The sequence below is a fragment of the Brassica oleracea genome, chromosome C9 (assembly GCF_000695525.1).
Source record: "Brassica oleracea var. oleracea cultivar TO1000 chromosome C9, BOL, whole genome shotgun sequence".
Taxonomy (NCBI): domain Eukaryota; kingdom Viridiplantae; phylum Streptophyta; class Magnoliopsida; order Brassicales; family Brassicaceae; genus Brassica; species Brassica oleracea.
This window is the reverse complement of record NC_027756.1, coordinates 22,716,668-22,730,475: the sequence shown is the minus strand read 5'-3', so window position 1 is coordinate 22,730,475 and position 13,808 is coordinate 22,716,668. Positions and strand designations below refer to the sequence as shown.

Sequence of the window (13,808 nt, the reverse complement as noted above, 5' to 3'; positions counted from 1 at the left end):
TACGAAAGACAAAAGAAAAGATGAGCCGCTTTCGTTGAAAATATAAAAAGATGTGGGGTCCGCTGCACTATTTGCACAGTAAATTTTCTTCTATATATACGAACGTTTGCGTTCGTTTGTAAACACACCATCCTTCTCCTTCAATAACACATCCTCTCTTCTTATCAGTATTATCTTCTTCGTACGGATATAAAATTTTGCTTTATTTAAATTCCTGCGATATAATAAAATTTCAGTTCTTTTTATAACAGAACCATGTCATCTTTAAGAAATCGTCATTGCTAAATTGTCAACGCACAAAAAAATAAAAGTTGTCAACGCACCATATGATTTCAACTGGACTGGAAGGTCTATAATTTGGTATACTGACGTGGATCCAACACATAAACAAATTATAATTCGTGAAATATACACCGTCTGCAAACAAACCCCAATTATTTCATGCTATCATATAATATGCTCCAATAAACCGAAATACTACATATTATCACATTTTAAGCAGATGGTATGAGATTTTGGTTTTAAGAGCTTTAAATAATTGCATTTTAGGGGGTGTTAGTCGGAGTTAGATTTATGATGATTGTTAGAATTTATAGAATCTAGTGTTATTGGTTTACACATTCTCACATTATTATTAAAATATAGTGTTATTGGTTTCATGATTTAGTAATTCTATAATCTTTTGTTATTCAAAAATTCTAGATTTTAATGATTCTTTAAATCTATTAAAGTTGGTGTTACTGGGAGTTGTATTCTTCACCATTTAACTTTTAACACAAGATTTTGAGAATAATACTTATATACCTTACATTCTTAGAATCATTATATTAATGTATTTTCGTAGAATTTCACAATATACAAAACTCTCTACAACTCTTTCCAAATTTAACAAATCTCTCAACTTTTAAAATCAACAAACTTTATATAAATCTTACTCCCACTAACACCCCCTACCAACGACAGAAATCTTTTTTGTATTCTTTCAAATTATCGAAATCAAAGATCTCAAAAAATTTTGGTGGAAAATAAAAGAGGGAACAGAGAGGGGCATGCATGTTCGAAGTATAAGGATTTTTCACACAAGTACAAGGCACCACAGATACAAATCACCACTAATTTTATAATCATCTCTTTGAAGATTGAAAATGATGCGACACTTAACACAAGTGGATGGTGAAAGACAGTGTCAGGTGGGTTGGGGTGCACTTCCACGCGCGACTTTCACTTGTTGTCCCTACAAACTCTCTTGTTCTTCTTCTATAAAAAGAAAGACATTTCTTTGTTCATATTAATTCCTCTATCTTCTAACTAAAACCTCTAAAACCATCAAAGAAAAACTCTAAAATATCTAAAATGGGAGTTTTGAAGAGAAGAGTATCGAGTAGTAGATGACTTGGTGGTGTTCTTAGAGAGCAGAGAGCTAAGCTTTACATCATCAAACGATGTGTTGTGATGCTCCTGTGTTGGCAAGATTGATCTTGGTTGTTTCTGAGCGGTGATACCTTGAAGCTGAACCGGATCAGACCGATGATTGCAAGAAGATATGAAGGAGAATCTGGTTTGGGTTTGCTTGCTAATCATCGATCTTAGGGGATGAAAGTTCATACACTTTTGAAATGGGTATATATGTTTTTGGTTGGTGGAGGTAAATTTGTAAATATCGACGAATAAAAACTTTGGGATAATTTTGTAATGCTTTTGCCTTAGTTCTATAGCTCCCCTGGTGTAAATTCAGCTATTCCAGACATAATCTAATCCCTACCAGTTCTTAATTTCCGTGCTTTATAGTCTTATGAGCTTTTGATTAGTTCTAGTATGTGAAATTGCATTAACCCAAACGAAAACTAACCGTCCAAGTTCGACTAAACAAGTTGAAATGTTTGAATTTTAAGAAGTCAGTGTTCAAAAAAGAAGTCAGTGTAGCTACATGATAATTAGTCCAGCAAATATAGCACAATATTAAATATTTAACCAGCTATATATGTTACTTAACCAAAATTGACAAATCCATTTACTTAAAGAATTTATATATATTTTACACGACTATGTTAATAAGTTTCAATTTATAAAATATAACCCAATTATTAAAAAGTTATAAATTATTATGTGAATGATACAAGTTTGCATACCACATACTTTCTAATGCATACTTCAATACTCGTAACTTTAGTCAAACCAACAACCTCTTCCTAGTTCCAATGATTAGCCAGTTGATTTGAAGATAAATTAAAGTCTTAAATAAAATAAATACTCTTTGGTTCTTGTCTAATCAAATGTAACGTTGGTGCTCCACGTTAGAGATAGCTCTACTTTAATTCAGTTGTTTGGATTCATTAAAAATTCTCCTAATTTAGTTGTTTGGACTCACCCTTTAAGTACCATGATGTGTGTTTGTTTGGGGGTCTACTGAATTATTAAATTAAATTTATTGACTATAGATATTGATCAAGGGACACAGTAGCACAACATTAAAATTATTGTTTGGGTCCCTCTTATCGGACGTGACCATTAGGTACCAAATTATTTATGATGGAAGACATGTATAATGTACGTCGAATTTAACTTAGTACTCCATCCGTCTCATAAATAGTATCATTTAGATATTTTTTATGCATATTAAAAAACTGATTAAAATACATTTATATTTTCATTAATGTTATTTATTTAACTAATGAAAATATAAATGTATTTTAATCAGTATTTTAATGTATTAAAATACATTTGTATTTTCATTAAAATACATTTATATTTTCATTTAGATAAATATATTTATTTATAAAATCAATGTATTTTACAATTTATATTAAATTAAAAATAAATATAAATTGCATTAGAATTGCAAAATGACACTTTTTATGTAATAAAAAAATACTAAAGTGACACTTAATATAAAACTGAGAGAATAAAAAAAAAATATAAATGAATCTTTTTTTTATTTAATTGCATCAAGTATTTCCGTTTAATTAATTGGGTCAATATCATCTCAAGAGTCAAAACTAACACTATTGCAACCAAACACGCCCACTGTGTGACTTAATTTAAAAACCTTCAATGTTAATAAGTCTTTTCCAGGAATCAAAGCTTTAGGCTGAGTCGCAAATTCTGACCGATGAAAAGAGAGTTCAACAGGTTGGTGCAATGGTTCTTCCGTCAATCCCAGGAAGATGGTGTTTTACGGATGGTTCCTGGAAAGACAATGATATTTTCTCAGGACAAGGATGGTATAGTACTCTAGAGAGATTTGCGGGTTTGATGGGTGCAAGAAATGTCCGGGCGTCCCTTTCTCCACTTCATGCAGAAATGGAAGCTTTGTTATGGACAATGGAATGTATGAAAAACTTACGACAATTTCAGGTTACGTTTGCAACAGACTGTTCTCAATTGGTGAAGATGGTTTCAACACCAGAGGATTGACCAGCATTTGCAAGTTATTTGGAGGATATAAACAGCTTGAAGGAGAGTTTTTCCTGTGCAGAGATTATCTATGTCTCAAGAACGCAGAACAAGCAGGCGGATAGCTTAGCCCGTAGCGCTAGGAAAAAAACGTCTTTTGTAGTTCACATGGATCAAGATATCTCAGTTTGGTTCACAGAGTCTATATGAGTCTGTAAAATAGATGACAAAAAAAAAAAAAAAAGTTAATAAGTCTTTCCCAGTCTCTGAAATAATTTTTTAAATCTTCAAACTTGTTTTGACATTTTATTTTGAACTAAGGCCTAACTTGTTTTGACATTGTATATTGAATTTTCGTGCCGTTTTTTTTTGTAAAAGAGTTAGAGTAGAGTAATTCTATTTCTTTCCATCAAATCTCGGTTGGTTCCTAGTTGGCTGACCTATGAAACCAGCCTTTTTGAACATCCATATGGAGCTTGTCTTAGAAAAAAACGAGGATCGTTTCAACTACGAACTAGGAAGTATTGTCATTTGTCATTATAACTCCAGTATTATTCGAACACTGCATTTCTAATTGTTTGTTCTAAAAGAAAGCATGAAAATGAGGTCAAAGTGTCAGGTGGGAGAAGAAACCAAATCTGCATCATTGTCTCGTTGATATTCTGTTGTCGGCCAACTTTAACTTTGCGCCCATATGTTTAGTGTACTCATTACTCATCTACACGTATATATTCCTTTTTTGTCATGTTCTTATATACATATCGTTTGATTAACCAAGAATTTCATAATACTCGAATTCAATAAATCGTATTTTACGAAGATCACTAGAATCTGAATTCGGGCTCTAGTCGTTGCACACTATCAATTAATTGTTAGATAATTCAGAATTCTATTAAAACTAAGTTCTGTAAGAAAGAAAAAAAATCTACGTGCAATAAGAAAATCTTGATGTACGAGACAAAATAAGTTGAACATTCAAGAAGACATGAGATAAGCTCAACCACGTGCGGTGGACCAACACGACGGTCCTACCACCGTAGCTGTCGTGGCCAGAACCATCGACTTCTTCCCTGGTCACTTTCTCACGTCGGGGTCCAAATGTATTTATTGATTTCATATCACTGAATTTACGATTTAGTGGTTTTATTTACCTTTTCCAGCTAAGCTAAACATTCTTACGTAAGTGTCAACAATTTCTTTATTTCCATCTTTAGATTTGTTTCAAGAATCAATAGCTTGTATATATTTTCAGAAGTGTACTATACTATTTATAGCTGCGTGTGTTACGTGTGTACCATAGCGGTCGAAATAGCACGTGAAATTAGGGCCGTTTCTTTCCAGACTTCGGTCCCGTTTGGGCTGATATTTCAATTTATAAAAAAAAATTTATCACAAATAGCATATTCATAGTACCACTTTTATGTTTATATTAACCATATTTATCCTTATTTTTAATAAAGAGTAAAAGACAATTACCCCTTAGGGTTAACTAATCTAGACTTAGGGTTTAGAGTTGAGGGATGAGGTAGAGTTTTTGGAATTTGAAATTTAGGATTCTAATAAATATATAAATAAATACTTAAAAAATATATAAAAGATTTTAAAAAATAGTTTCAAACATAATTTTCGTTTTTCAAAAAGAAATTTGAAAACAAAATAAAAAAAAATCGAAAAAAAAAACTTTCCAAAAAAAACTTATAAGAAAATTCGAATTTGAAAAAGTATAATTCGAAAACATAATTTTTTTATAATTTTTTTATTATTTTATTATTTTATTTTTTATTTTATTTAAATAATAATTTATTATATATATAATAACAAGGACATAATAGTCTTTTGGCACTTAGTGAAGAAGATATTTTTGAAAATGTCTCTTTAGTGGTGGTAAAAATGAAAAATTGTACCATAAAAGTGGTAAACATGTAATTTCTCCTTTATAAAATTAGCTAATATATTGAAACCATATCTATTTTGACTTAGTTTAGTTTATAAACTGTCAGTTTTTCGATTTCTTCAGTTTTAATATAAAAAAATTAGCTAAATTTATTTTTATAGCATTTTGTCAATTGTAATTTATATGATTAAAAATCAGATTATTAAATAGTAATCTGATTTTAAATATTTTTCCCTGTTTTGTATAACTATTAAAAATAATTAGTTGAATTAAAAAATATTTTCATAATTTTCATAAAATAATAATAAAAATATCATAATGTTATAAAATTACTAAATATTAACACAAATATGTCAATAAAAGTCTACTTAAAAATAATAAATTGTTCAGATTTACGTATCAAATATTAAGATCATATCAATAAAATACAATATGTATATATTATCAATAAATATTATATAATATACATATAACTATACTATTATATTTTACTTAATCAATTTATTTGCTTTGATCAATCTATATAACGAACCACATCCATATATCACGGTTTATTAAAAATAACATACATTCAGTTTATACGATATTTACCCAATCTAAACAATTTTTCTATTTTAATTTGATTCGTTTTTAATTGTTTCGGTTTTAATGGATGCTAAAATAGATTTATCATCTTATTAAACAAATGCAAAAATAAAGTCAATATCAAAAATATGCTATAATAATTTCTGACATGGAATCAATGAGTGGTCTATTTCTAAGCCTTTTTGTACTTCGGTCAAAATCTTCTCTTCTATATTTAGTTTTTTTTTTTTTTTTTTTTTTTTTTTTTGCTCTTCTATATTTGGTTAGCATATGAAAATCGTTATCAGCTTGGCCCATTACCTCAGTTGCTTAGGTCATAACTCATAAGATTGGGTATACAAGTTGGTAAAGTCAGGATGGAATTCAATGATTGGAAACCAAAGATTGTTCTGTTTCCAATTTATAACCAGGATTGAATTACAGAGAATTTAATTGTCTTCCCCCAAAATAAACCAACAAAACCAAAGTTCTTGATTTTAGATTTGCAACACTCATATAACAATCAATCACCCAACACATTTCTGTTTTGTACAATCTCAAGATTCAAGAATGGTCGTTCCATTTCCATCTTCTTCCCGCTTCCTCTAGAACCTTGGCCCTTGCTTGGCTTGCCTTTGCTTCATCCTCTACCCAAGTTCTGCATTTTCATTCACAAGTTAAAATCTTCATCCAAAGATCAATACTGAGTTATTTAGTTATTACTGTAAACCATTTTACCTGAGAATCCGAAGAGCCTCAACTTCAGCTTCAAGGATAGATCTTTTATCAAGCACCGTTTCAAGTTTGGACTGTAACTCACTCAGCATCTTTTGTAACTCGCTATGCTCAACCATATAAACAGATTCATCCGTTGTTAGCCTCTGAGACATCTCATCAATATCTTCTCTCAAGCTAGTAACCAACTGTTTTTGACAATCTATGGCTGCTTTCTCTTTCAAACGCTCCGCAAACCACTTCAGCTGAGAAACCTTTTCTTGTTCTAGTTCATCAACCCTGGAGAGATAGAGCTCTTCCATCTCAACTCCTCTGAATCTCTCTACCTGAAGCTTCTCATCCCAAAGTTGCCTTATCTCTCCCTTTTCAAGCAACTCTGATCTTATTTCTTCCATCTCAGCTTTCTGGGAGAAGGACTCTGCTTCTAACCTTGACAGCTCTTCTGAAATAGCTTTCGCCATTTTACCGGTTGTTAATGCTACAGCCGCTTGTGCTTTTGTGACAGGTCTACTCGGCTGAAACCGCTTGATCCTACCTGTAATATTAAGTCTACAATCATGTCCCATATCAACAAGAAGATAAAGAATGTAAGAATCAGAGGGATAGAATACCGAAAACGTTTCTGATTGTACTCTTGTCTCCCATCAAGAAGTCCAAGTAGAAGCCGAGGGACATGTCAGGATTGAGATCCTTTGTATCGATATAGTCTACCTTTGTCCTTGATATCTGGACTGTAAACAAGTCAGGTCATTAAAGTATCTGATGAAGCAATCACCGTTGATGCCTAAAATGTTAAAACTTTATCACACCTCTTGCATGATTTCAGGATGTAAATCACACTCTAATTCAGCTTTCCAGTTAACCAAATCGAGCCGGGAAACAAAACTGCAGCCACCATACATGTCCATCAGTTAAGGATAAAACAAATACAACAGAAGAGGAAGAAAGCTTGATCCCATTTTGTACTTTTCAGGATGAAAACTAATGTCGTTTCCGGATAGCTTGCTGGATGTAATGCCTGCCTCTGCCAAGGCTGGAAAAGAAAGTTAAAAGCCAGAAAGGTGAATTCAATAGAAACAAATTAAGAACTGTGAATAGACAGAAGTAAAAAATGCTCATCTTGGCTAATACCTTGAATGTACTCGAAGTCAGGGTCTGTAATATTCACATCTTCAAATGCAGGAACTGAAGAGCCAGCTAAAGCAACTGCTGGCACAATCCTGTGCTTTGGATTTCTAAACGCCAAAAACATATAATTTTTTTCATCAGTCCTTCACAACAAACATAAAGAGTTTTATAACTCCAAGAAGTATCATCATTACCTCTCTAGTAACGAAGTTAAACGAACTAGCCATCTAGCATACTCTCGTCTGGTGCACAACTCGTCTGCCACTACATCATCTTCAATTATCTGAAATGTTCATGATCAGAGCTGGTACATTAACTTCAAGTTGATTGTATAATCTTATCAAGGGGGAGTACAAGTTTCTGGAAACAAAAACCTTTAGTTTCTTTAAAACTGTTATTGCTTCTTGTTGAGCAGCATCTACTGAAACCGGAGTGGTGATACGGTGAGCTTTTACCGTTGATGATGCTAAAGCAAAGCCGAAGATAAAGACTTGTTAGAGCAATTGTAAAGAATCTTACAAAACAAAATTGACTAGAAAACAAGAACGTACAAGTGTCAACAGTATCTGAAACATAGTCAACGCCTTCAGTGACTGACTCAGAGGCAGAAGTCTTCTGAACACTCTCTTCAGTCTCATTCTCATTCTGATTCAAATCCACACTTGAACAATGCAACGGATTGCTAAAGCAGAACCTAAACCCTGTCAAGGAAAAAACACTGAATCTCAGATACAAACCATACTCCATGAAAACAAAAGAGTAGAGAGAGAACAAAAGGTTGAACCTTTTCTGGAGACTGAGAAGTAAGCAAGAGTAGCTAACAGAAGAGCGAGTGATGATCCAACACCAGTGATTACAACGTTCCTCCACTCTAAAACCCAAACAGATCGAAATCAATTTCAATTTCCAACTGAACTGGAAAAAAACCCAATTATGAGAAAGATGCTAACTTTTTTTACTTTTCGAGTGAGGAAGAGGAGGGTCGTCTTGAATAAGAGACCAGCCGCCGTATTTGTCTTTGGAAGCTTGAGAGACCCATGAGGCACCGGAGAGAGAAGCGACGACGCGGACACTCCGCGGTTTGAGTAATGGGAGGGTGAAACGATGTCGTACAAGTAAAGGAGCGAATTTTGGGAAGACGAAGGATGAATTTGGTGGCTTTCTAATCGAAAGAGAGCACATTTCTTGTCTTCAGTGACCTCAGATTAGGGTTCCGTTTTCTGGATGGTTCAGTTTGGAAGAAGCAGCTAGACAGGATGCTGCTGGTGCTAGTACAGCAACTAAACTTCTGACTCCCTCGGAGGGTTTTGGTTTGCGTTTATTTTCCGGTTTAGATTAAACCGTCTCGGTAGAATCATTCCTACCTAATCAATTGTAAATAATACACATTACAGACTCAATCGATAACATGTTGGGCTATTATTAAATTGGGGATAAATATATAGCCCATTAATCTATGGCCCATTTATAATTCCCCTGGTCTTCAGTTCTTGATCATATCTTCTTATCCTCTTCTTCCTCAGTCTCTCCCCCTAAACCCAATCAGCCGCCGCAAGGTTTCGCCGCCGATACATTTCTCCGGCGGAGTTTATTTTAGTAATCCAACTCGAACTCGAATTAAACATTCCACTCGCGATGCTATCGACATTGCAGCCGCCGCGCTCTCTCACTCTCCTCCCTTTCCGACGATTCCACGGCTCCAAAACAATCGCATCCTTAGCTTCTTCCTCTCCGACCCTCGACGCTTCCTCCGTCTCTCCTCCACAATCCCAGATCCTCACCACTCGTCGCTCTCTCCTCTCCGGCGAAACCACAGCTTCCGAGATCGCGAAATCTTACCTCTCCCGCATCCGTCTCACCGAGCCTCAGCTCAAATGCTTCCTCCACGTGTCCGAGAACGTTCTCAAAGAGGCTCAAGAGATAGACCAGAGAATCTCCAGAGGTGAGGAAGTTGGTCCTCTCGCCGGAGTTGTAATCGGCGTCAAGGATAACATCTGCACCGAAGGTATGCCTTCCACCGCCGCTTCTCGCATCCTAGAGCATTACCGTCCTCCTTTCGATGCCACGGCGGTGAAGAAGATCAAGGAGATGGGAGGGATCGTTGTTGGGAAAACCAATATGGATGAGTTCGGAATGGGAAGCACAACTGAAGCTTCCGCCTTTCAGGTTTGTTAATGAAGAAGAAAGGTTAAGTCTTTATTGATGGATATCTTGTGATGGTTTAGGGATTTTGATTTTAGGTAACTGCGAATCCGTGGGACTTGACACGTGTACCGGGAGGTTCATCAGGAGGCTCAGCAGCAGCTGTTGCGGCGAATCAATGTATGGTGTCTCTTGGTAGTGATACTGGTGGGAGTGTGAGGCAGCCAGCTTCGTTCTGTGGTGTCGTTGGACTTAAGCCAACTTATGGGCGTGTCTCTAGGTTTGGACTTATGGCTTACGCATCTTCGTTGGATGTGATTGGTTGCTTTGGCTCTACGGTTGCTGATGCTGGGATGCTTCTTCATGCTGTTTCTGGGTATGATAGGTTTGACTCCACCAGTAGCAAACAAGTAAGGTCTTTTACTGTAATGAGACAGAAGAAAGGTCTTTGCTTTTAACTAAAATAAGTATCTTTGCTTTGTTTAGGATGTGCCTGAGTTTGAATCACAGTTTCTTTCTATGGATTCTTTTGAATCTAAACCATTAAAGGGAGTGAGGGTTGGTCTCATTCGCGAGACGCTTGAAGAAGGTGTTGATTCTGGAGTGAGATCTGCAACTCAGGAAGCTGCTTCTCATTTAGAAGCATTGGGTTGTCTAGTGACAGAGGTTTTTCTTTTGACTTTCTGTTGTTTAATGTGTTCTTTGTGTACAAATACATAGAAATTTATGTTTTCATATTTCACAGGTCTCTCTTCCTTCATTCTCTCTTGGACTACCAGCTTACTATGTGATTGCCTCATCTGAATCATCTTCCAATCTATCACGTTATGATGGTGTCAGGTAAACACCGTGATATGACTTGATTCACAATGTTTATGGTCTATCTATACATGATAAAGATTGATTCTTGTGGTGGAAATGAAGATATGGGAATCAAGTTATGGCTGACGAGCTCAATAAGTTGTATGATTGTTCGCGTGGTCAAGGATTTGGCGGGGAGGTACGGTTTCATAAACTGATTTTTCTGCGTTACTTCTTCATTTTGCTATAATCAAAGACAAGTGTGTGTGTGTTTTGTAGGTGAAAATGAGAATTTTAATGGGAACATATGCACTCTCGGCTGGTTACTACGATGCATACTACAAGCGAGCTCAACAGGTAGGTAACCTCGCATCTTCATTAACCAGTTTGGATCAGTAACAAATATATGTTCTCTTTGGTGTTAATATATAGGTGAGAACACTAATTAGAAAAGACTTCAAAGCGGCGTTAGATCATAATGATATCCTTATCTCACCAGCAGCCCCATCTGCTGCATACAAGATTGGTGAAAAGAAAGATGATCCATTGGCAATGTATGCTGGAGACATTATGACGGTATGAAATGTGTTCTGTTTCTCTTTCAATAGCACAAAACATAAGTTTGTAATGACATGAGATTGTTTGTTGCAGGTTAATGTAAATCTTGCAGGACTTCCTGCGATTGTATTACCATGTGGATTAGTTGAAGGAGGTCCCTCGGGTTTACCGGTTGGTCTTCAAATGATTGGTGCAGCCTTTGATGAGGTTTGTTTCATAAACTCTTTGCTTACTCCCAAGATTAGCTTAAGAACTTTTTTTTTTTTGACTTGAATTTTTGCTTAAAATGATGATTGATTGAATTTTGCTATTGGTTTTAGGAGACATTGCTGAAAGTTGGTCACATATTTGAGCAGACTCTCAATGGTTCAGGCTTTGTTCCTCCAACGTTGCCAAATGTAGCCTAAACATGAAAGCTTGGGGGCTCTTTTTACTTTCATGCTTTGTTTAGGTAAAGCGAATTGATTTGTAATTTAATTTCTATTGTATTTTTGAATGCAAATGTAGATGCTCACTATATTCTTTTTACGTTTTATGTTATTGCAACACGGTTGTTTTACTAGGTGGAGCCAAAATCAATATGGGATATATATATATGGCAGTTCTCTCGGATAACATTTTTTAAGTTTTTGTCACAAAAATAGCCCTAATAAAATGACTAAAATAGCTATTTTTTATTTTAAAAAATTTAATTTTATTTTTTTTTTAAAAAAAATTTGAAACCGTACATCCAAAATTTCACCCCTTAACTATAAACCCTAAGTCTAGTTAGTTAATAAAACTTATTTCGGTTATTTTTTTCATTGAGTGCTATTTTTGTGACAAAAACTTAAAAAAAGTTATCATAAGGAATTTTTCATATATATTATACATCTCAAATGTAAAGATTAGGGCTTCTTTTATTGATATTCCATGTCAAAGAAGGCATCTGTAGTTCACCACACGCGAAATTTTTTTAGTGGAAATTTTATGTGTACCACTTTCATGGTATCACTTTTCATTTTTATCGCCATTACAGGAACATTTTCAAAAATACTTTCTTCATTAAGTGGTAAAAGACTCTTATACCCTTGTTATCTATATATATAATAAATTATTATTTAAATAAATAAAAAATAAAAAATAAATTTTTTTATGTTTTCCAATTATACTATTTCAAATTCGAATTTTTTTTATAAATTTTTTTTTGAATTTTTTTTTAGTTTTTTTCAAAATTTCTTTTTGAAAATCGAAAATTATGTTTGAAACTATTTTTTAAGTATTTATTTATATATTTATTAGAATCATAAATTTCACATTTCAAAAATCCTACCTCACCCTTTAATTCTAAACCCTAAGTCTAGATTAGTTAACCCGAGGGATATAAAAGTCTTTTGCCTTTAATTAAAAGTGATGGTAAAAGTGATCAGTGTAAATATAAAAAAGAGTATTATGAATGTGGTATCAGTGACAATTTCCTGTCTTTTACACATAATTCGTGTATTTTCATTTTGTTTAGCTATATCCAGTTGTGTTTTTCTGATTGTATTTATAATTGATTGATTAATATTTGATAGTACAACAAAGTTCAATCGATGATGGTGGAAACAAATTTTTGTAAAGAAAAAGAAGACAATTTACGTCTTCCTTTTAGTTTCTTCATTATTAAAGTTTGATTTATTTGTTTCCTATCTTTTTATGTTTTTGTTTTATGTGTCCAATGTCGACTGTCCAGTACACTGGATCTAGACCACACGGAGGGAAAAGTCTGCAAAATTTTTATTTTCCAGTCATAAAGAGAAGGATCCTGCGAGGTTCGGTGAGATAATTGTTTATACAATACAATTGGTCCCATCTGTCTTTACGTGTCTGATAACACTTTCGTTAGTAAACTATCTATTTAATTTTTGTTTTGTCAAACGATTTCAATTATTTAACTGTTTCGACTGCAATCAGGAAGAGTGCAAAATTCTAGGATTAAGAACTCTGAGGATATTCAGATATCGGCTTGGAAATATTCAATACTAGATATGAATGAAAAGGAGGAGGGTGAAATAATTGATGAGGAGGAAGATATGTGTGATGGGAAAGATCGGTTAGAAGTATCAGAAAATGATCTTTTGGAGGATGAGATATTTGATCAACAAGAAAAAGAGAAGATAAAGTCAGGGATGAAGAAAGGTAGAGGTCGGAAGGCTAGGGTTCACGCTGTTAACACAGTGAAGAGCATAAGGTCTTTTCGTCGAAATAATTAATCATGTCGAGTTTATTTTGGAATGTGCGCGAATTTAATAAACCATTGAAGCATTCCATAGTGAAAGAGTGGGTTGGAAAGAATGATTTATTGTTTGGGAGTATTTTGGAGACAAGAGTGAATGAGAAAAAAACGGAGAGTATGTTGAGTTTTGTATTCAGGGGCTGGTCTTATATGATAAATTATGAGTATAGTCAAGGAGGGAGGATCTGATTCGTGTGGAGGGATGAGGTTTGTATGACGCCGGTCTATAAATCAGACCAATTGATCACTTGTTCAGTTGGATTGAAAGACCAAGAGGAGTTTTTTTTGTACTTGTGTTTATGCAAACAATCTAGCTGAGGGGAGAAAGGATTTGTG

At 34.2% G+C, this 13,808-nt stretch overlaps 2 protein-coding genes and 1 pseudogene across 3 annotated transcripts; 2 read left to right on the top strand and 1 right to left on the bottom strand.

Moving 5' to 3' along the window:
* The first annotated feature begins 1,353 nt into the window (after positions 1–1,353).
* On the top strand, positions 1,354–1,772 carry LOC106316752 (annotated as a pseudogene).
* Positions 1,773–6,248: 4,476 nt separating this feature from the next.
* On the bottom strand, positions 6,249–8,948 carry LOC106313424. Of its 2 annotated transcripts, none has more exons than XM_013751224.1 (11): positions 8,674–8,947; positions 8,499–8,585; positions 8,266–8,415; positions 8,089–8,180; positions 7,909–7,997; positions 7,718–7,821; positions 7,553–7,619; positions 7,396–7,471; positions 7,198–7,312; positions 6,590–7,121; positions 6,249–6,509 (listed from the first exon to the last, which is right to left on the bottom strand). In XM_013751224.1, exons 1-11 carry the CDS (start codon positions 8,894–8,896, stop codon positions 6,416–6,418), a joined length of 1,629 nt encoding a protein of 542 aa, XP_013606678.1. In that variant the 5' UTR covers positions 8,897–8,947; the 3' UTR covers positions 6,249–6,415. The 2 variants fall into 2 exon arrangements, with proteins under 2 accessions (XP_013606678.1, XP_013606677.1); XM_013751223.1 differs by having other exon boundaries at positions 6,318–6,509; positions 8,665–8,948.
* A 323-nt stretch (positions 8,949–9,271) lies between these two features.
* LOC106319448 (glutamyl-tRNA(Gln) amidotransferase subunit A, chloroplastic/mitochondrial) lies at positions 9,272–11,743 on the top strand. The gene is made up of 9 exons (XM_013757774.1): positions 9,272–9,880; positions 9,955–10,266; positions 10,343–10,522; positions 10,602–10,696; positions 10,781–10,856; positions 10,937–11,014; positions 11,090–11,233; positions 11,309–11,422; positions 11,536–11,743. Exons 1-9 carry the CDS (start codon positions 9,350–9,352, stop codon positions 11,620–11,622), a joined length of 1,617 nt encoding a protein of 538 aa, XP_013613228.1. The 5' UTR covers positions 9,272–9,349; the 3' UTR covers positions 11,623–11,743.
* Positions 11,744–13,808: the final 2,065 nt, after the last annotated feature.